The sequence below is a fragment of the Phyllobates terribilis genome, unplaced genomic scaffold (assembly GCF_046119375.1).
Source record: "Phyllobates terribilis strain yellow unplaced genomic scaffold, ASM4611937v1 Scaffold_5__5_contigs__length_657084704, whole genome shotgun sequence".
Lineage (NCBI taxonomy): Eukaryota > Metazoa > Chordata > Amphibia > Anura > Dendrobatidae > Phyllobates > Phyllobates terribilis.
Genome location: NW_027362765.1, coordinates 380,219,622 through 380,243,214, shown reverse-complemented (window position 1 = coordinate 380,243,214; position 23,593 = coordinate 380,219,622). Strand labels below are relative to the sequence as shown.

The 23,593-nt window shown below is 44.1% G+C and overlaps 1 protein-coding gene across 1 annotated transcript in view; it reads left to right on the top strand.

Moving 5' to 3' along the window:
• The window catches only part of SCNN1A (sodium channel epithelial 1 subunit alpha), a 215,940-nt gene that overhangs the window by 37,024 nt on the left and 155,323 nt on the right, over positions 1–23,593 (top strand). Inside the window, exons 3-7 of the mRNA XM_073684901.1 lie at positions 2,596–2,863; positions 7,988–8,178; positions 13,234–13,340; positions 16,556–16,719; positions 23,058–23,156. Coding sequence (XP_073541002.1) covers positions 2,596–2,863; positions 7,988–8,178; positions 13,234–13,340; positions 16,556–16,719; positions 23,058–23,156 — 829 coding nt within the window. The remainder of the gene's footprint in view (positions 1–2,595; positions 2,864–7,987; positions 8,179–13,233; positions 13,341–16,555; positions 16,720–23,057; positions 23,157–23,593) is intronic.

The window sequence follows — 23,593 nt, the reverse complement described above, 5'->3', positions numbered from 1 at the left end:
GGCAGTGTCCGTCTTTTTAGGCGTGCATAAAAGTGCCGCGGCCATAGTTTTGTGCAATTCTGAAAAGAAGGACACCACTGAACAGAGGCCAGACAGAGTCCAGAGTAACTCTGCTGACTCATTATAGGGAATGGATCCCTCGGGGGTTTCATCTGAATCTCGTCACTCGGAGATTTAGATGGAAACCCCAAAAGTAAGTGCTCAGCGTAGAACGCTGGATAAATGTGACCCAAAATGTTATGTAAAATGGTCCCAATAACAGCTTCATCTCAATCCACAAAAAAGCCCCCGCTCAGGTCCGTCATCTGTTATCGGAAATATAGGGGGCTTCCACGCTATTGGTAGTATGAAGGCTCTGGAAAAGCGCTATGGCTGCTCAATCCCCAAAAGAAATTCAGCAAATTCTGTGCTCCCAAATTCAAATGTCCCCCTCCTTTCTGAGCCCCAGTGTGTCTAAACCACATTTAGCATTTACATGTTTGGCATTTCTGTAGCGATGAGAGCTCACCTAATTTACAGGTGTGTGTCTCCAGAAGCACGAGCTTGGCACAATGTACAGGCACTACAATGTACTGGTCACTACAAAGTACTGGTCACTACAACGGCAGTTTGCAATTTTCACTCAGCAACAGCCACTACTGCTTGTTTCTGGAAAACACCCATGAAGTCAAAATCGTCAATACAACTGTAGATAAGTTCCCAAAGGGGTATAATTTCCCAAATGGGGTCATTGAGGCGGGATTGTGCTCTTCTAGGAGCTCTGTATATGGAGTCCGCAAACTATTCTAGGAAAATCTGTGCTCCAGGAGGCAAATAGCGCTCCATCCCTCCCGAGTCTCGCCAAATGGCTAAGCAGTACTGTACAACCACAAATTCATTTATCAGAAATTGGGTGACACATCCGCATGGCTAAGCAGTACTGTATAGCCACAAATTCATTCAGCAGAAATTGGGGGACACATTTTTGTGCCATTTTTACCCATTTCTCAGTGTGAAAATGTAAAATCTGGGGCTAAAACAAAATTTTGGTGGTAAAAATTAAATTATGTTTTCTTCACTGCCCAATGGTATAAAATTCTGTGACACACCTGTGGTGGCAATATGTTCACTGCATGTCTAGATTAATTCATTGAGAGGTGTAGTTTGTAAAATGGGGTCACTTATAGGGCTTCCACTGTTTTGGCACCTAAGGGGCTCTACCAATGTGACATGGCATCCTCAAACCAGTCCAGAAAAATCTGAACTCCAATATGGCGCATCTTCCCTTTTGAGCTTTGCACTGTGCCTCAAAAGTAGTTTTCAACCAAATACGGGGTATCTGCATACTTAGGAGTAATTGCAAAACACATTTTGGGGTCCATTTTCTCCTGTTACTCTTGTGAAAATAAAAAATTTGGGGGTAAAAAACATTTTTTGGGAAAAATGTGATTTGTTTTATTTTCACGGATCAACGTTCTAAACTTCTGTGAAGCACCTGGGGGTTTAAGGTGCTCACCACACATTTAGATAAGTTCCATGAGGGGACTAGTTTCCAAAATAGTGTCACTTGGAGGGTTTCCACTGTTTAGGCACATCAGGGGCTCTCCAAACGCGACATGGCATCCGCTAATTATTCACGCAAATATTGCATACAAAAAGTCAAATGGCATTTCTTCCCTTCCAAACCCTGCCATGCGCCCAAACAGTGGTTTTCCCTCACATATGGGCTGTCAGCATGCTCAGGAGGAATTACACAACAAATTTTGGACTCCAAGTCCAATTTTTCCTATTACCCTTGTGAAAGAAAAAAAATTGTGTCTAAACGAAAAATGTTTGTGAAAAAAAGTTGTTTATTTTTTCCTTTCACATTCCATTAATTCCTGTGAAGCACCTGAAGGGTTAATAAGCTTCTTTAATGTGGTTTTGAGCACCTTGAGGGGCGCAGTTTTTAGAATGGTGTCACTTCTGGGTATTTTTTGTCATATAGACCCCTCAAAGACACTTCAAATGTGATGTGGTCCCTAAAAAAATGGTTTTGCAAATTTTGTTGCAAAGATGAGAAATTGCTGGTCAACATGTAAAGTAGACACGTGGGAAATGTTATTTATAAACTATTTTGTGTGACATAACGATCTGATTTAACGGCATCAAATTTAAAAGTTTGATAATGACAACATTTTTTTACAAATAAATGCAATTCATATCGGAGAAATTTTACCACCATCATGAAGTACAATATGTCCCGAAAAAATAATCTCAGAATCACTGGGATCTGTTGAAGCGTTCCTGAATTATTACCTCATAAACTGACACTGGTCAAAATTCCAAAAATTGGCCTAGTCAGGAAGGTGAAAACAGGCTTCGGGGTGAAGATGTAAAAAATTACTATATATATATTTTTTTAATAAATTACAAAGGAAATGTGTCATCTTTAACTTTAGCCCTTTTAGAGATCATTTCATCTTCAACTTGCTTAACTGTTCACAATAACAGTGATTTTGACCAGGGGTGCCCAATCTTTTACATACCACTGCACCTACGGCTGCCCCTATGAATGTGACTAATATTTTGCTTGCTTGATAAGTATATGTAACTAACATTATATGGGTTTCCCAGATACCAGTCCATCCAAGATGACCTGGAAAAACTGGATAGAGACACACACGAGACTCTATTAAGCCTCTATGGGTATAATGGCACCGGGATCCAAGGAAGAGTCCCAACCAGTAGGAGAAGACGTGAAGCTGAAAAACCGCTCCCGTTCCCTCTTGAGAAGATACCTATTACAGATATCCATCATAGGTACGTCCGAAGTGTCAATACGAATGAGAGTGCTGAAGAGATGGAAGTCAAACGTCAAGACTGGAACTTCGGTTTTAAACTGGTAAGATTTATACCGAGAGACGCCAAAGACATTCTTCTCACATCCTCCTTGGCTTCCACACTGTCTTTGGCTTACCCCATATCCAATGTCTAATTTTGCCTAGAGTACCTAGTATATGATCTAGAGAAGGGGTGGACTGTCCCAAGGGGCGACTCAAGGAACTGGGATATTTGTAGAGGGACAAACCAATCGATTAAACTTCATTAAACTTAATATTAATGTTATGACCTGAAAACATCTTTAAAGGGGTTTTCCCACGAACAAAAGTTGATAATAGATCTTGGAATAATAATAATTTCCACAATTGGATGTGTTTAAATAAAATGTTCCTGTGCTGAGATAATCTTATAAATGTGCCCCTGCTGTGTACTGTGTAATGGCTGTGTCTGACCCTACAGGGACATGGTCTGATCATACCACAGCTCCTGGGCAGGAGAAGAAAGGTGTACAGATATCACATCACGGAATCTCGAATAATTTTTTCTTTGAAGTAATACATCGTTTAAAAACAGGCAGGGCAATGCTTTGCCTTAAAAAAAATTAGCTGTGATCCCCTGCTGTCCTGTCCAATTATTATTTCCTGTCCCCCCCTGCCCAGGAGATGTGGTATGATCATGACCATGTCCCTGTATGGTCAGACACAGCCATTACACAGTACACAGCAGGGGCACATTTATAAGATTATCTCAGCACAGGAGCATTATATTTAAACACATCCAATTGTGGAAATTATTATTATTCCAAGATCTATTGATTAAAATCAACTTTTGCCCGTGGGAACACGCCTTTAAATAAAAAATAAGTATAAGTACCCCTCGATCCAGTGTTGTTTAGCCGCTCTGAATTTTGTGCCCCCCACCAGTCAATTGACAGAAATGCAGTAATAAGCCTCCGCTGTGGCTGGAGTGGGACATAGGGCTCAATGTGGCTGAACGGCGCTGGTGCAGAGGCACTGGTGATAGAGCAGTCTGGGGGCACTTAGAAGGGGTTGTCCAGAATTGGACAACCCCTTTAAGAGTAGTTTACACATTATGATTATGTAATTGATATGCATTATAATAATCCTGACCTATGTCTCTGCATGTCTATGTACTGTAGGTCAGGTTTACACTGTGCCATAAAACCCCAAGCAAAGCCACGTGACCCTTGCACTGTCTGCACTACTACAGCATTTAATTTCCATCTCTTCGACTTGTGATCCAGAGTGCCTAATCTAGATTTTCTAATCTAAAGTGTACGCTCTAGATCTAATTTAGAATAACTGATCTAGAGTATCGGTTTTAAAGTGCCTAACGTAGAATGTCTAATCTAAAGTTCCTGATCTAGTGTACCTAGCTGATCTACAGGGTATGGTCAAGAGTGACGATCAACAGTATCTGAGTTAGAAACCTAATCCAAAGTGCCTGATCTATAGAGTTTGATCTAGATTGCCTAATCTAAAGTATCTAATAGAGTGTCTTATTTACAGTGTATGGTCAAGAGTGTCTGATTTACAGTATCTGTGCCTAATGTAGAGTGTCTGATCTAGAGTTGACCTAGAGCAGGGGTCCTCAAACTTTTTAAACAGGGGGCCAGTTCACGGTCCCTCAGACCATTGGAGGGCCGGAATATAGTTTTTTAAAAAAAACTATGAACAAATTCCTATGCACACTGCACATATCTTATTTTGAAGAAAAAAAAAATACAGGAACAAAAACAATATTTAAAATGAAGAACAAGTAAAGTTAAGTCAACCGGTATTTCAATAGGTAGGTAACTGTACCCAATAGGCAGCATAGGTCCCCAATAGGCAGGTTAATGTCCTCAATAGGCAGCATAGGTCCTCAATAGGCAGGTAAATGTCCCCAATAGGCAGGTAAATGTCCCCAATAGGCAGCATAGGTCCCCAATAGGCAGGTAAATATCCCCAATAGGCAGGTAAATGTCCCCAATAGGCAGCATAGGTCCCCAATAGGCAGGTAAATATCCCCAATAGGCAGGTAAATGTCCCCAATAGGCAGGTAAATGTCCCCAATAGGCAGCATAGGTCCCCAATAGGCAGGTAAATATCCCCAATAGGCAGGTAAATATCCCCAATAGGCAGGTAAATGTCCCCAATAGGCAGGTAAATATCCCCAATAGGCAGCATAGGTCCCTAATAGGCAGCATAGGTCCTCAATGGGCAGGTAAATGTTCCCAATAGGCAGGCTGTTTCCCCCTTATAATGCCATATGCAGGCTGTTCCCCCCCCCTTATAATGCCCCATGCAGGCTGCTCCCCCCTTATAATGCCCCATGCTGGATGCCACCCCCCATATAATGCCCCATGCAGGATGTCCCTTTCTCACACCATATAATGCCCCATGCAAGATATCACTCCCCTGTCTTTATAATGCCCCATGCAGGATGTCCCTTTCCCCCCCCATATAATGCCCCATGCAGGATGTCACCCCCCATATCATGCCCCATGCAGGATGTCACCCCCCATAAAATGCCCCATGCAGGATGTCACCCCCCCATATAATGCCCCATGCAGGATATCACTCCCCTGTCTTTATAATGCCCCATGCAGCATGTCACCCCCCCATATAATGCCCCATGCAGCATGTCACCCCCCCATATAATGCCCCATGCAGCATGTCACCCCCCCATATAATGCCACATGCAGCATGTCACCCCCCCATATAATGCCCCATGCAGCATGTCACCCCCCCATATAATGCCCCATGCAGCATGTCACCCCCCCATATAATGCCCCATGCAGCATGTCACCCCCCCATATAATGCCCCATGCAGCATGTCACCCCCCCATATAATGCCACATGCAGCATGTCACCCCCCCATATAATGCCACATGCAGCATGTCACCCCCCCATATAATGCCCCATGCAGCATGTCACCCCCCCATATAATGCCCCATGCAGCATGTTACCCCCCATATAATGCCCCATGCAGCATGTCACTCCCCCATATAATGCCCCATGCAGCATGTCACCCCCCTATATAATGCCACATGCAGCATGTCACCCCCCCATATAATGCCACATGCAGCATGTCACTCCCCCATATAATGCCCCATGCAGCATGTCACCCCCCCATATAATGCCACATGCAGCATGTCACCCCCCATATAATGCCCCATGCAGCATGTCACCCCTCATATAATGCCCCATGCAGCATGTCACCCCCCCATATAATGCCACATGCAGCATGTCACCCCCCATATAATGCCACATGCAGCATGTCACCCCCCCATATAATGCCCCATGCAGCATGTCACCCCCCCATATAATGCCCCATGCAGCATGTCACTCCCCCATATAATGCCCCATGCAGCATGTCACTCCCCCATATAATGCCCCATGCAGCATGTCACCCCCCTATATAATGCCACATGCAGCATGTCACCCCCCATATAATGCCACATGCAGCATGTCACTCCCCCATATAATGCCCCATGCAGCATGTCACCCCCCCATATAATGCCACATGCAGCATGTCACCCCCCATATAATGCCCCATGCAGCATGTCACCCCTCATATAATGCCCCATGCAGCATGTCACCCCCCCATATAATGCCACATGCAGCATGTCACCCCCCATATAATGCCACATGCAGCATGTCACCCCCCCATATAATGCCCCATGCAGCATGTCACCCCCCCATATAATGCCCCATGCAGCATGTCACCCCCCCATATAATGCCCCATGCAGCATGTCACTCCCCCATATAATGCCCCATGCAGCATGTCACCCCCCCATATCATGCCCCATGCAGCATGTCACTCCCCCATATAATGCCCCATGCAGCATGTCACCCCCCCATATCATGCCCCATGCAGCATGTCACCCCCCCATATAATGCCCCATGCAGGATGTCACCCCCCATATCATGCCCCATGCAGGATATCACCCCCCCATATAATGCCCCATGCAGGATGTCACCCCCCATATCATGCCCCATGCAGGATATCACCCCCCCATATAATGCCCCATGCCTCCATACATAAAAAAAAAAAATCCAGTACTCACCTCACTTCTCACTTGCTGCCGCTGCTCTACTCTGGTCCGGACTCCAGCGTCGCGGCGGCGGCGGCCCGCTCTGCGCTGCCTGTGACGGCACTCGGGAGGGCGCGGTGTAAAGACGTCACCGCGCCCTCTGACCTGAGACGTCACAGCAAGCGCAGAGCAGGAAGACAGCGGATCTGCGGAGGCACGGGGAGAGGTAAGTATCCGCCTGCCGGGGCCCTGAGCAAGCGGGGGGAAGGGCGGCAAATGGCACCTCTCTCCTCTCCTCCGCCCATAGCCCAGAGGGCCGGATAAAAGTCCTCCGCGGGCCGCATGTGGCCCGCGGGCCGTAGTTTGAGGGCCCCTGACCTAGAGTGTCTAATTTAAAATATCTAAAGTTCCTGCTATAAAGTATCCGATAAAAAGTGCCAAATTTAGAGAACCTGACATAGGGTGCCTGATCTACAATATATGATCAAAAGTTCCAATTTAGATTGCCAGATCTACAGTATCTGAACTAGAGTGCCTAATTTATTTATACAGTGTTATAACGAGTGCCTATTCTATAGTGCCAATTTAAAGTTCCTGATCTAAAGTCCCTAATCTGTAGTGTATGATCTAGAGTGCAAAATCTAGATCACCTAATCTAAAGAGTGCGCTCTAGAATTCTAAATTTAGAGTGCCCAATCTGAGATGCCAAATCAAGAGTTCCTGATCTTCAGTGAATGGTAAAAAATGGAAAATCTAGAATAACTGATCAAGAACATCGGATTTAGAGTGCCTAATGTAAAGTGTCTAATCTAAAGTGCCCAGCTTCGGGTGCTTGATCTACACTGTAGGAACAGGAATGCCTGATCTGGAGCATCTGACCTAGAGTACCTAATCTTATGTATCTGATCTATAGAGTCACCAATCTAGAGAATATAGTCTAAATTCTTTCTCTGCAGCATCTGTTCTAAAGTTTTAGTCCTATATATTACATAGTAATCTATATGAATCCCGAAAGGTTCCTAAGAAGACTGCAACCATGAGCTTGGTCATTAAACAAAGAGTCAGTTGATTAAGCCAAAGTTTTTGGAGATACTGAAAAACTTTTTTTTTCCCATCGATTTACTGTAGATAATTTTTCCCTATAGTGTAATGAAACAGGAGGAGACTGTTTCTTCAAGACGTACAGCTCGGGCGTGGACGCCATCCAGGAATGGTACCGTTTTCAATACATTAATATCTTGGCCAGAGTGCCCAAGCAAGGAGACATCAAGGAGGAACAGCTGGAGAACTTCATATTTGCCTGCAGATTCAATGAGGAGCATTGTCTGAACGTTAGGTAAGCAGCAGAGTAATGGAATCAGGGATGAAGAAGAAATACGATACCATCAATGTGTAGGACGTCTTTCTTTACGTTTTGTAATTAATTGTACTAATGTACTGTAGGTGGACACCCTTTTGATTATTAAATTTTGGAGTTTCAAGCACATTGCAAACAGTCACATAAAATCAAGCACACGGTCATGCAATTTCCATAGACGTGCGTTGGTATTGGTATGGATCATACTGTAGACATGGTGATTCCATGCTCAACCTTTGGCAATTTCCATAGACGAGCGTTGGTATTGGTATGGATCGTGCTGTAGACATGGTGATTCCATGCTCAACCTTTGGCAATTTCCATAGACGAGCGTTGGTATTGGTATGGATCGTGCTGTAGACATGGTGATTCCATGCTCAACCTTTGGCAATTTCCATAGACGAGCGTTGGTATTGGTATGGATCGTGCTGTAGACATGGTGATTCCATGCTCAACCTTTGGCAATTTCTATAGACGAGCGTTGTATTGGTATGGATCGTGCTGTAGACATGGTGATTCCATGCTCAACCTTTGGCAATTTCCGTAGATGAGCGTTGGTATTGGTATGGATCGTGCTGTAGACATGGTGATTCCATGCTCAACCTTTGGCAAAACTAATTTCATAACATTTCTGATCTGCCCTGTACTTGTTACTATTGTGGAGTAGAAGCATCTAGTAGTCACACAGCTTAACCACGGAGATGTCGAAGCTAAAAACTCACAAAATAGGGCCACTCAGTAGTAGACTACGTGCGACTTCAACTACTACCAAGTTCCATACTGACTATGGAAGTGACATCAGAATAACAACTGTGCATCAGGAGCTTCATGACATGGTCAGTCAGATAAGCCTAAGAAGTCTAGACCTCAACGCCACTGAACCCCGTGGGGATGAATTGGATGCCAATTGTGAACCAGACCGTTTCCATCGTTCCAAACAGAGGCTGGACAGACATCTGTCTGAGATGGTTTAGTGAATCCTGCATGGAGCGGGGTGTTTGACACGACGACCCTGGAGGTCCCTTCCAACTCTAACATTCTATCATTCTATGATTCACTTGGTTAACTGGACACAAAGTTTCCCAGATACATCTGAAAAATCTAGTAGAAGCCTTCAAAGTAGAAGCCTTCAAAGAAATGAGAAGGTTGTTTTTTTACCATCTATGGTTTGGAATAGGATATATAATAGGCTCAAATTTTCTGTAGCTTTGCAGCCACTAATCCATCAAGTGGTTAGTATGACACGCTCAAACTGGTGAAAATGTCCTCTTTAACCCATCAGGATTGGGAAGAACTCTTCATCTAGGTGCCCACTTTAAAGAAAAATTAAAGATGTTATTTACCATCTATGGTTTGGAATAGGATATATGATAGGCTCGTATGGCTGTCAAGACCAGGTGTCCACATACTTTTGGCCATGTGGTGTATATCTCGTGGGATACATTGGGAGGTGTAGAGTTTAGTTTGCATTCCGGTCTTGGGACTGTACTGTTTGTGCATGGAGAACAGCGGCGGACCTACCGCCCTTGCAGCTGGTTCATTGAACGGGGGCCCCCGAGGGAGAGGGGGCCCCTCCAGCCTCCAGCAGGGCCGCCATCAGGGCATGACTGCCCTGACTCCAGCATGGAGCCCGGCCGATCGGGGCCCCCTCGGAGCCCCATTGGGGCCCCCCTCTTGTGCGTCTCCTCAAGGGGTCCCCCCGCATGACCCCCCGCCGTCGCATGACCGGAGATGTCCCTGCGCTCAGCATGGTTCCCCGGCCCCATGCTGAGCGCAGGGACATCTCCGGTCATGTGACGGCGCTGGCACAATACTTACCCCTCCCCGTGCCTCCGCAGCGTCTTCCGCGTCCTCTGACTGTGACGTCTCAGGTCAGAGGGTGCGGTGATATATTTACTCCGCGCGCGATCTCTCCTGAGTTGTCACAGCGGGAAGACGCGAGCGACGCTGGAGTCCGGAACAGCATCAGGTGAGAAGTGAGGTGAGTATTTGATTTTTTTTTTTATGTATGGGGCCATGGGGCATTATATGGTGGGGGGAGAGTGGGTGTGACATCCTGCATGGGGTATTATATGGGGGGGTGAAATCCTGCATGGGGCATTATATGGGGGGGGGGTGACATCCTGCATGGGGCATTATATGGGGGGGTGACATCCTGCATGGGGCATTATATGGGGGGAGAGGTGACATCCTGCATGGGGCATTATATGGGGGGTGGTGGTGTGACATCCTGCATGGGGCATTATATGGGGGGGTTACATACTGCATGGGGCATTATATGGGGGGGTGACATCCTGCAGGGGCATTATATGGGGGGGTGACATACTGCATGGGGCATTATAAGAGGGGAAGGGGGGAATTGACATCCTGCATGGGGCATTATATGGGGGTGGGGGGAGTGTGACATCCTGCATGGGGCATTATAAGAAGGGAAGGGGGGAAGTGACATCCTGCATTGGGCATTATAAGAGGGGAAGGGGGGAAGTGACATCCTGCATGGGGCATTATAAGGGAGGGGGGGTGTGACATCCTGCATGGGGCATTATAAGAAGGGAAGGGGGGAAGTGACATCCTGCATGGGGCATTATAAGAGGGGAAGGGAGTGACATCCTGCATGGGGCATTATAAGAGGGGAAGGGGGGAAGTGACATCCTGCATGGGGCATTATAAGGGAGGGGGGGTGACATCCTGCATGGGGCATTATAAGAGGGGGAGGGGGGAATTGACATCCTGCATGGGGCATTATAAGGAGGGTGGGTGTATGACATACTGCATGGGGCATTATAAGGAGGGGTGGTGTGTGACCTCCTGCATGGGGCATTGTAAGGGAAGGGGTGGTCTGACATACTGCATGGGGCATTGAAAAGGGGGGACGTGACATCCTGCAAGGGGCATTATAAGGGGGGAACAGCCTGCATGGAGCGTTACATGGGGGCCAATATTCTGTATGGAGTGTTATATGGGGGTCAGTATTCTGTATGGAGCGTTATATGGGGGACAGTATTCTGTATGGAGCGTTATATGGGGGTCAGTATTCTGTATGGAGCGTTATATGGGGGTCAGTATTCTGTATGGAGCGTTATATGGGGGTCAGTATTCTGTATGGAGCATTTTATGGGGGCCAGTATTCTGTATGCAGTGTTATATGGGGACCAGTATCCTGTATGGAGCGTTATATGGGGACCAGAATCCTGTATGGAGCATTATATGGGGACCAGTATCCTGTATGGAGCATTATAAGGGGGTCAGTATCCTGTATGGAGCACTATATGGTGCCCATAATACTGTATGGAGGACTATACTGTCCGGTCTGCACTGTGCGCTGTGAGGATTCGCCAGTTTCTGAGCTATTGTAGAATTTACAATAGATATCGCTCGTGTAATGGGGCATTATAAGGGGGGAACAGCCTGCATTGAGCGTTATATGGGGGCAAATATTCTGTATGGAGCGTTATATGGGGGTCCGTATTCTGTATGGCGCGTTATATGGGGGACAGTATTCTGTATGGAGCATTATATGGGGACCAGTATCCTGTATGGAGCATTATATGGGGACCAGTATCCTGTATGGAGCATTATATGGGGGACAGTATCCTGTATGGAGCATTATATGGGGACCAGTATCCTGTATGGAGCGTTATATGGGGGACAGTATCCTGTATGGAGCATTATATGGGGACCAGTATCCTGTATGGAGCATTATAAGGGGACCAGTATCCTGTATGGAGCATTATATGGGGACCAGTATCCTGTATGGAGCGTTATATGGCGGTCCGTATTCTGTATGGAGCGTTATATGGGGGACAGTATTCTGTATGGAGCGTTATATAGGGGCCAGTATTCTGTATGCAGTGTTATATGGGGACCAGTATCCTGTATGGAGCGTTACATGGGGGACAGTATCCTGTATGGAGCGTTATATGGAGACCAGTATCCTGTATGGAGCGTTATATGGGGACCAGTATCCTGTATAGAGCATTATATGGGGACCAGTATCCTGTATGGAGCGTTATATGGGGGACAGTATCCTGTATGGAGCATTATATGGGGACCAGTATCCTGTATGGAGCATTATATGGGGACCAGTATCCTGTATGGAGCATTATATGGGACCAATATCCTGTATGGAGCGTTATATGGGGGACAGTATCCTGTATGGAGCGTTATATGGGGACCAGTATCCTGTAAGGAGCATTATATGGGAACCAGTATCCTGTATGGAGCATTATAAGGGGGTCAGTATCCTGTATGGAGCATTATATGGGGCCCATAATACCGCATGGAGGACTATGTGGTGCCCATAATACTGTGTGGAGGACATTACTGTCCGGTCTGCACTGTGCGCTGTGAGGATTCGCCGGTTTCTGAGCTATTGTGGAATTTACAATAGATATCGCTCATGTAATGTAAGAAGTGAAATCTTTGCATTGTACTATAGATATTTTTCTCTGCGGTATCTGTGCATCATGAATCGTGGTATGTGTTAAAGGGGCCACTGAGACTCTTTCGCCCGGGGCCCACAAAAACCTGGAGCCGGCCCTGGGGGTAAGTATAACAAGTTTTATTTTTTTTAAATACAATTAATTAACTAGGAGTGGGGGGAATCAGAGATGCACGGGGGGAATCAGAGATGCACGGGGGGATGAGAGATGCACGGGGGGATGAGAGATGCACGGGGGGGGGGCCCTTCATGCCCCCTATGAAGGGCGGGGGGGGCCCAAAGAAATTCTTGCACAGGGACCCACTACAGTCTGTGTCCGCCCCTGATGGAGAACATATTGCAATTGTCCTGAAGTAGCTTAAGTCTGCTTGTAATAACTTGATAAAAAACAATTACTTGAGGATTTCTATTTGCTGGTAATTGTTATTTTCATTGAATGGAAAATGATTGCAGAAATATTAAAAGAGATTATTCATCATGTTGCTACATGTAATAACAGCTGAGTCACCTATAATCCGTTTCATAGCAACATAAATAGTAAAAAGTATGTAACTTTTCAAATAATGAGATTTTTTTTTTTTACTTATCCCCAGGAATTTCTCACACTTTCACCATGCAATCTACGGAAACTGTTACACGTTCAACCACAATCGTTCTGAAAGTGAATCATGGAACTCCTCTATGCCGGGGATCAAAAATGGTTTGTCAATATTCAATGTAAAGCAAAAATATAACTATCATATTGCCCCTATGTACAGAAATATAACTACTATAATACTGTCCCCTATATACAAGAATATAACTACTATAATACCGCTCCTATGTACAAGAATATAACTACTATAATACTGCCCCTATGTACAAGAATATAACTACTATAATACCGCTCCTAGGTACAAGAATATAACTACTATAATACTGCTCCTATGTACAAGAATATAACTACTATAATACTGACCCTATGTACAAGAATATAACTATTATAATACTGACCCTATGTACAAGAATATAACTACTATAATACTGCCTCTATGTACAAGAATATAACTACTATAATACTGCTCCTATGTACAAGAATATAACTACTATAATACTGCCCCCTATGTACAAGAATATAACTACTATAACACTGCCCCATGTACAAGAATATAACTACTATAATACTGCTCCTATGTACAAGAATAAAACTACTATAATACTGCTCCTATGTACAGGAATATAAATACTATAATACTGCCCCCTATGTACAAGAATATAACTACTATAATACTGCTCCTATGTACAAGAATATAACTACTATAATACTGCCCCAATGTACAAGAATATAACTACTATAATACTGCCCCCATGTGCAGGAATATAACTACTATAATACTGCTTTCTTGTTCAAGAATATAACTACTATAATACTGCTCCTATATACAAGAATATAAATATTATAATACTGTCCCTATGTGCAAGAATATAACTACTATAATACAGCCCCTATGTACAAGAATATAACTGCTATAATACTGCACCCTATGTACAAGAATATAACTACTATAATATTGCTCCTATGTACAAGAATATAACTACTATAATACTGCCCTCTATGTACAAGAATATAACTACTATAATACTGCTCCTATGTACAAGAATATAACTACTATAATACTGCCCCTATGTACAAGAATATAACTGCTATAATACTGCTCCCTATGTACAAGAATATAACCACTATAATACTGGCCCCTATGTACAAGAATATAACTACTATAATACCGCTCCTATGTACAAGAATATAACTACTATAATACTGCCCCCTATGTACAAGAAATAACTACTATAATACTGGCCCTATGTACAAGAATATAACTACTATAATACTACCCCTATGTACAAGAATATAACTACTATAATTCTGCCCCTATGTACAAGAATATAACTACTATAATACTGGCCCCTATGTACAAGAATATAACTACTATAATACTGCCCCTATGTACAAGAATATAACTACTATAATACTGCCCCTATGTACAAGAATATAACTACTATAATACTGCCTCCTATGTACAAGAATATAACTACTATAATACTGCCCCTATGTACAAGAATATAACTACTATAATACTGCCCCTATGTACAAGAATATAACTACTATAATACTGCCCCTATGTACAAGAATATAACTACTATAATACTGCCCTCTATGTACAAGAATATAACTACTATAATACTGCCCCTATGTACAAGAATATACAGTACTGACCAAAAGTTTGGACACACCTTCTCATTTAAAGATTTTTCTGTATTTTCATGACTATGAAAATTGTACATTCACACTGAAGGCATCAAAACTATGAATTAACACATGTGGAATTATATACTTATCAAAAAAGTGTGAAACAACTGAAAATATGTCTTATATTCTAGGTTCTTCAAAGTAGCCACCTTTTGCTTTGATGACTGCTTTGCACACTCTTGGCATTCTCTTGATGAGCTTCAAGTGGTAGTCACCGGAAATGGTTTTCACTTCACAGGTGTGCCCTGTCAGGTTTAATAAGTGGGATTTCTTGCCTTATAAATGGGGTTGGGACCATCAGTTGTGTTGTGCAGAAGTCTGGTGGATACACAGCTGATAGTCCTACTGAATAGACTGTTAGAATTTGTATTATGGCAAGAAAAAAGCAGCTAAGTAAAGAAAAACGAGTGGCCATCATTACTTTAAGAAATGAAGGTCAGTCAGTGCGAAAAATTGGGAAAACTTTGAGTGTCCCCAAGTGCAGTTGCAAAAACCATCAAGCTCTACAAAGAAACTGGCTCACATGAGGACCGCCCCAGGAAAGGAAGACCAAGAGTCACCTTTGCTTCTGAGGATAAGTTTATCCGAGTCACCAGCCTCAGAAATCGCAGGTTCACAGCAACTCAGATTAGAGACCAGGTCAATGCCACACAGAGTTCTAGCAGCAGACACATCTCTTCAACAACTGTTAAGAGGAGACTTTGTGCAGCAGGCCTTCATGATAAAATAGCTGCTAGGAAACCACTGCTAAGGACAGGCAACAAGCAGAAGAGACTTGTTTGGGCTAAAGAACACAAGGAATGGACATTAGACCAGTGGAAATCTGTGCTTTGGTCTGATGAGTCCAAATTTGAGATCTTTGGTTCCAACCACCGTGTCTTTGTGCGACGCAGAAAAGGTGAACGGATGGACTCTACATGCCTGGTTCCCACCGTGAAGCATGGAGGAGGAGGTGTGATGGTGTGGGGGTGCTTTGCTGGTGACACTGTTGAGGATTTATTCAAAATTGAAGGCATACTGAACCAGCATGGCTTCCACAGCATCTTGCAGCGGCATGCTATTCCATCCGGTTTGTCTTTAGTTGGACCATCATTTATTTTTCAACAGGACAATGACCCCAAACACACCTCCAGGCTGTGTAAGGGCTATTTGACCAAGAAGGAGAGTGATGGGGTGCTACGCCAGATGACCTGGCCTCCACAGTCACCAGACCTGAACCCAATCGAGATGGTTTGGGGTGAGCTGGACCGCAGAGTGAAGGCAAAGGGGCCAACAAGTGCTAAGCATCTCTGGGAACTCCTTCAAGATTGTTGGAAGACCATTTCCGGTGACTACCTCTTGAAGCTCATCAAGAGAATGCCAAGAGTGTGCAAAGCAGTCATCAAAGCAAAAGGTGGCTACTCTGAAGAACCTAGAATATAAGACATATTTTCAGTTGTTTCACACTTTTTTGTTAAGTATATAATTCCACATGTGTTAATTCATAGTTTTGATGCCTTCAGTGTGAATGTACAATTTTCATAGTCATGAAAATACAGAAAAATCTTTAAATGAGAAGGTGTGTCCAAACTTTTGGTCTGTACTGTAACTACTATAATACTGTCTTCATGCCTTTCATTTTCTTTCAGGATTAACCCTCGTCCTTCGCACAGAGCAACATGATTATATTCCATTGCTGTCGTCTGTGGCTGGAGCACGTGTCCTAGTCCATGGTCACAGGGAACCAGCCTTCATGGATGATGCTGGGTTTAACATCCAGCCAGGTGTGGAGACCTCTATTGGTATGAAAAAAGTAGGTGGCATGCCAATGAATCGCATTTATAAAAATAAAAAAGGCACATAACATATTTTTTTTAGGAAAAATATGATTACGGTAATTTGGCAATAAAATGCAGTCAAGAAGACCCTTTTTTTGTTACATGCTCTGCTATTTCAAAAATTTTTGGGGAAAGTTGATTTTCTCCTTAACTCAAATATACTCTAATAATAATGAGCTGACTCTGCTTATTCACCACAGTCTACACAGCAAAGGTGACAATTGAGCTTCAGAACATAGAAATCTCATTTATTGACCAGTTGGAATACTGGAATATTTCAAATATTGTTTTACTTATATAGTCACGCACAAAAATGGAGTAATGTATGAAGTGGGCTCAGAAGTTGAGCCTGCTCCATGCCGTGTTGACCATCAGTGTTACATAGCTGGCACCTTACAGTATCTGATTTGATCGTATCAGCTCCAATTGCATCAATTTAACCTCTCAAACGCTGGTGTCAAGGATAATAGCGACCTTTAACAGGCTTCAAAATGGTGGCTGTCACTTCTGATCAATGGTCATCAGCCCACCTGATCAATGTACCTGGACTGTATAGGAGATTGTCAAGTTCACAATACACTGCAATACTGAAGTATTGCAGTGTACTGCATAGGTGATCAAGACATCGCAGGTTCAAGTTCCCTAAGGGGACTAATTAAGAATGTAAAAAGATTAAAAAATATATAACCCGTCATCCTCTGAAATTTTTTTTTTATAAAAGTTTAAATCATTCCGCCTTTATCTCAAATGTAGAGACATTTTTTTTTAAAAATAATAAACATATTTGCTAGTGTCATAAATACCAAATATGGTAAACTAATAAAATATAAAATATTTCTCCCATACAGTGACCGTAAAAATGAAAAAAAAAATCAAAAAGCTAGATTTTTTTTTTTTTTTCGGGGCACAATTTCCCCACAAAATGCAATAACTGATCAAAACATTGTATGCACCCCAAAAAAATATTGATCAGATTCTCAGCTCAACCTGCAAAAAATAAATTTGTATGTGCCTTCCTTCATACAAGTTTATTGATGGAAAAAAAAAGAAGTTACAGGTCTCAAAAAACACAAACGACATTTTTTAAAGTTTACAATCTTTTTAACCACTAAAATTTAAAAAAAAGTTTGGTTTCGCCATAAGCGTACTGACTGACTTGGAGAATCAAGTTGCCAGCTCAGTTTTACGGAACAATAAACGTGGTAAATAATAAAGCCCAAAATAAAATACAATGTCGAAATTGGAAGTTTTTTTTAACCATTTCAGAGTACTTGGATTTTTTTGCAGTACATTGTATGGTAAAGTGAATGGTGTCATTCAAAACTACAACTTCCACAAAAAACAAGTCCTCGCATCTGTCAATATCTGCTGAAAAATAAAAAAGTTGTGGCTTTTGTTACAAGTGGAGTAAAAAAAACTAAAGTGCAAAAAAACAAAAAAATCACCCAATCATATGAGGTTAAGAACCTGCTTTAAAGAGTAATCATCACTTAATTTTTTTTCATAAATCAATAGTACACATAAAAATAAGAAACTTTGCAAGATATCTTATGATAGAAATCTGCTTCTTTCCCTGGATGCATTTTTCTTTCTCAAAAATTCTGAATTCCCAGGTAAAATGTGCCTTAATGAATACAGATTTTCCCATTACTGAGATAAAAGATGACATTTGGTTCTCATAAGGTTCTATGGAGAACTGTAACTGACGTTTCAGGAGAATGTGCAGCAGAATGTCTGTGTCTGCCTCTAGCTCCTCCCAAGAATGTATATGTCTGCCTCTAGCTCCTCCCCAGAATGTCTGTGTCTGCCTCTAGCTTCTCCCAAGAATGTCTGTGTCTGCCTCTATCTCCTCCGCAGAATGTCTGTGTTTGCCTCTAGCTCCTCTCCAGAATGCCTGTGTCTGCCTCTAGCTCCACCCTAGAATGTGTGTGTCTGCATCTAGTTCCTTCCCAGAATGCCTGTGTCTGCCCCTAGCTCCTCCCCAGAATGTCTGTGTCTGCCCCTAGCTCCTCCCCAGAATGTCTGTGTCTGCCTCTAGCTCCACCCTAGAATGTGTGTGTCTGCATCTAGTTCCTTCCCACAATGCCTGTGTCTGCCTCTAGCTCCTCCCTAGAATGTCTGTCTGCCTCTAGCTTCTCCCCAGAATAACTGTGTCTGCCTCTAGCTCCTCCCCAGAATGTCTGTGTCTGCCTCTAGCTCCTCCCCAGAATGTCTGTGTCTGCCTCTAGCTCCTCTCTAGAATGTCTGTCTGCCTGCTGCTCCTCCCTAGAATGTATGTGTGTTCCTTTAGCTCCTCCTCAGAATGTCGGTCTATGCCTCTAGCTCCTCCCCAGAATGTCTGTGTCTGCCTCTAGCTCCTCCCCAGAATGTCTGTGTCTGCCTCTAGCTCCTCTATAGAATGTCTGTCTGCCTGCTGCTCTTCCCTAGAATGTATGTGTGTTCCTTTAGCTCCTCCTCAGAATGTCTGTCTATGCCTCTAGCTCCTCCCCAGAATGTCTGTGTCTGCCTCTAGCTCCTCCCTAGAATGTCTGTCTGCCTCTAGCTCCTCCCTAGAATGTCTGTGTCTGCCTCTAGCTCCTCCCTAAAATGTCTGTCTGCCTCTAGCTCCTAGAATGTCTGTGTCTGCCTCTAGCTCCTCCCCAGAATGTCTGTGTCTGCCTCTAGCTCCTAGAATGTCTAAGTCTGCCTCTAGCTCCTCCCTAGAATGTATGTGTGTTCCTTTAGCTCCTCCTCAGAATGTCTGTAGTCTGCCTCTATCTCCTCCCCAGTATGTATGTGTCTGCCTCTAGCTCCTCCCCAGAATGTCTGTCTGCCTCTAGCTCCTCCCCAGAATGTCTGTGTCTGCCTCTAGCTCCTCCCCAGAATGTCTGTATCTCCCTCTAGCTCCTCCCCAGAATGTCTGTGTCTCCCTCTAGCTCCTCCCCAGAATGTCTGTGTCTCCCTCTAGCTCCTCCCCAGAATGTCTGTGTCTGCGTCCAGCTCCTCTCTAGAATGTCTGTCTGCCTCTAGCTCCTCCCTAGGATGTCTGTGTCTGCCTCTAGCTCCTCCCCAGTATATATGTGTCTGCCTCTAGCTCCTCCCCAGAATGTCTGTCTGCCTCTAGCTCCTCCCCAGAATGTCTGTGTCTGCCTCTAGCTCCTCCCCAGAATGTCTGTGTCTCCCTCTAGCTCCTCCCCAGAATGTCTGTCTATGCCTCTAGCTCCTCCCCAGAATGTCTGTCTATGCCTCTAGCTCCTCCCCAGAATGTCTGTCTATGCCTCTAGCTCCTCCCCAGAATGTCTGTGTCTCCCTCTAGCTCCTCCCCAGAATGTCTGTGTCTGCCTCCAGCTCCTCTCTAGAATGTATGTGTGTTCCTTTAGCTTCTCCTCAGAATGTCTGTCTGCCTCTAGCTCCCCCCAGAATGTCTGTATCTGCCTCTAGCTCCTCCCTAGAATGTCTGTGTCTGCCTCTAGCTCCTCCCCAGAATGTCTGTGTCTGCCTCTAGCTCCTCCCCAGAATGTCTGTGTCTACCTCTAGCTCCTCCCCAGAATGTCTGTGTCTGCCCCTATCTCCTCCCCAGAATGTCTGTGTCTGCCTCCAGCTCCTCTCTAGAATGTATGTGTGTTCCTTTAGCTTCTCCTCAGAATGTCTGTCTGCCTCTAGCTCCCCCCAGAATGTCTGTATCTGCCTCTAGCTCCTCCCTAGAATGTCTGTGTCTGCCTCTAGCTCCTCCCCAGAATGTCTGTGTCTGCCTCTAGCTCCTCCCCAGAATGTCTGTGTCTACCTCTAGCTCCTCCCCAGAATGTCTGTGTCTGCCCCTATCTCCTCCCCAGAATGTCTGTATCTGCCTCTAGCTCCTCCCTAGAATGTCTGTCTGCCTCTAGCTCCTCCCTAGGATGTCTGTGTCTGCCTCTAGCTCCTCTCCAAAATGTATGTGTGTTCCTTTAGCTCCTCCTCAGAATGTCTGTTGTCTGCCTCTAGCTCCTCCCCAGAATGTCTGTGTCTGCCCATAGTTCCTCCCCAGAATGTCTGTGTCTGCCTCTAGTTCCTCCCCAGAATGTCTGTGTCTACCTCTAGCTCCTTCCCAGAATGTCTGTGTCCGCCTCTATCTCCTCTCTAGAATGTCTGTGTCTGCCTCTAGCTCCTCACCAGAATGTCTGTGTCTGCCTCTAGCTCCCCCCCAGAATGTCTGTGTCGGCCTCTAGCTCCTCCCCAGAATGTCTGTGTCTGCCTCTAGCTCCTCCCTAGAATATCTGTCTGCCTCTAGCTCCTCCCTAGAATATCTGTCTGTCTCTAGCTCCTCCCCAAAATGTATGTGTGTTCCTTTAGCTCCTCCTCAGAATGTCTGTAGCCTGCCTCTATCTCCTCCCCAGAATGTCTGTTTCTGCCTCTAGCTCCTCCATAGAATGTCTGTCTGCCTGTTGCTCCTCCCTAGAATGTATGAGTGTTCCTTTAGCTCTTCCTCAGAATGTCTGTCTATGCCTCTAGCTCCTCCCCACAATGTCTGTGACTGCCTCTAGCTCCTCCCCACAATGTCTGTGTCTACCTCTAGCTCCTCCCCAGAATGCCTGTGTCTCCCTCTAGCTCCTTCCCAGAATGTCTGTGTCTGCCTCTAGCTCCTCCATAGAATGTCTGTCTGCCTATTGCTCCTCCCTAGAATTTATGAGTTTCCTTTAGCTCTTCCTCAGAATGTCTGTCTATGCCTCTAGCTCCTCCCCAGAATATCTGTCTATGCCTCTAGCTCCTCCCCAGAATGTCTGTCTATGCCTCTAGCTCCTCCCCAGAATGTCTGTGTCTGCCTCTAGCTCCTCCCCACAATGTCTGTGTCTGCCTCTAGCTCCTCCCCAGAATGTCTGTCTATGCCTCTAGCTCCTCCCCAGAATGCCTGTGTCTCCCTCTAGCTCCTTCCCAGAATGTCTGTGTCTGCCTCTAGCTCCTCCCTAGAATATCTGTCTGCCTCTAGCTCCTCCCTAGAATATCTGTCTGTCTCTAGCTCCTCCCCAAAATGTATGTGTGTTCCTTTAGCTCCTCCTCAGAATGTCTGTAGCCTGCCTCTATCTCCTCCCCAGAATGTCTGTGTCTGCCTCTAGCTCCTCCATAGAATGTCTGTCTGCCTGTTGCTCCTCCCTAGAATGTATGAGTGTTCCTTTAGCTCTTCCTCAGAATGTCTGTCTATGCCTCTAGCTCCTCCCCACAATGTCTGTGTCTGCCTCTAGCTCCTCCCCAGAATGTCTGTGTCTGCCTCTAGTTCCTCCCCAGAATGTCTGTGTCTGCCTCTAGCTCCTCCATAGAATGTCTGTCTGCCTGTTGCTCCTCTCTAGAATGTATGAGTTTCCTTTAGCTCTTCCTCAGAATGTCTGTCTATGCCTCTAGCTCCTCCCCAGAATGTCTGTGTCTGCCTCTAGCTCCTCCCCAGAATGTCTGTGTCTGCCTCTAGCTCCTCCCGGCTTCATAGAATTTTTAAAGCACCAACTGCCATCTCCTATCTCAGTAATGTAACAATCTCTCATTATTGAATAAAGATTTCACCTGGGAATTGAGAATTTTTGAGAATGAATGATCAGTCCAGGAGGAGAAAGAAGCAGATTTCTATGATAAGGTCTATTACAGTTTCTTATTTTCACCTGTACTATTGATTTATGAAATAAAAATTAAAATGTTGGTTACTCTTTAAATCATATGTCCTCTTCTTACAATTCATTCTTTTAGGGGAAGCATTAGAATTACTGGTGGGTAAGGATGGGCATGGATTAGACAATATGCTCACGGCTGGTAAAAAACAGAAACACGGATGAAAAATGGAATAAAATCGGATCCCTAGCACTGATGAATATAAGTCCATTTGTTGTACAGTATATAAAGAAAACTGATGTATAAATGCTACGTTCACACGTTCAGTATTTGACATCAGTATGTGTAAGCCAAAACCACCAGGAGAGGAACAATCAGAGGAAAAAATATAATAGAAACACATCACCGCTTCTGTATTTATCACCCACTCTTGATTTTGGCTTACAAATACTGATGTCAAATACTGAATGTGTAAGCATGGCCTAATATGGATAATATCATTGTAAACTCCAATATGTCATTCATGTTTTCAATGTCATAGTTTTGGTTAAAAGGTAGTCTGGGACTGAAAAATTGTTGCCCTATCCAGAAAATAGGTCATCAAAACGAGATGGGTCAGGGTCCAACAGCCGGCACCCCCACCGATCAGCTGATTTCAACTTTTGCAGCAGCTGGATATAGCAATGTACTGAGCAGTAGGTCATCAATATCACAGTCCTGACAGCCCCTTTAAATATATCTTTAATTTATCTTCTCAACACAGGAAACAGTGAGCCGCCTCGGTGGAGATTACAGCGACTGCTCAGAAGACGGCAGCGATGTTGATGTGGTGGATTTATTCAACGGTGACTACACTCAACAGGTAACATACTATGGACAACAAATTAAAATTCATCCCCTTGATGTCTATAATTATAACCCCGCGATCAGCTGTCCCCCCGCGATCATACAATGAGTCCGATCCCTGCAGTTTAATCCCTTAGATGCTGCAGTCAATAACAACAGAAACCTACACAAAAAGTGTGCAAAGCTCAAAAAATTAATAAAAGTATATTTTTATTAAAAAACAACAGATAATACATAAAGTAACAACTAGACGAGCAATGACGCCTGACTCCAGGATGTTTAAACATGAAAATAGATAGTACAAGCAATTAATATCTTAGCACTGAGGACGGATACTCTTAGAAGAAAAAGAGTCAAAGAGCCCACGGTTGTCAATGCTTAGAGGCAAAACCAGTAAAGAAGATGGAGGGTGTCATATATAATAAAGTACATACACAGTGGTATTAGTAAAGC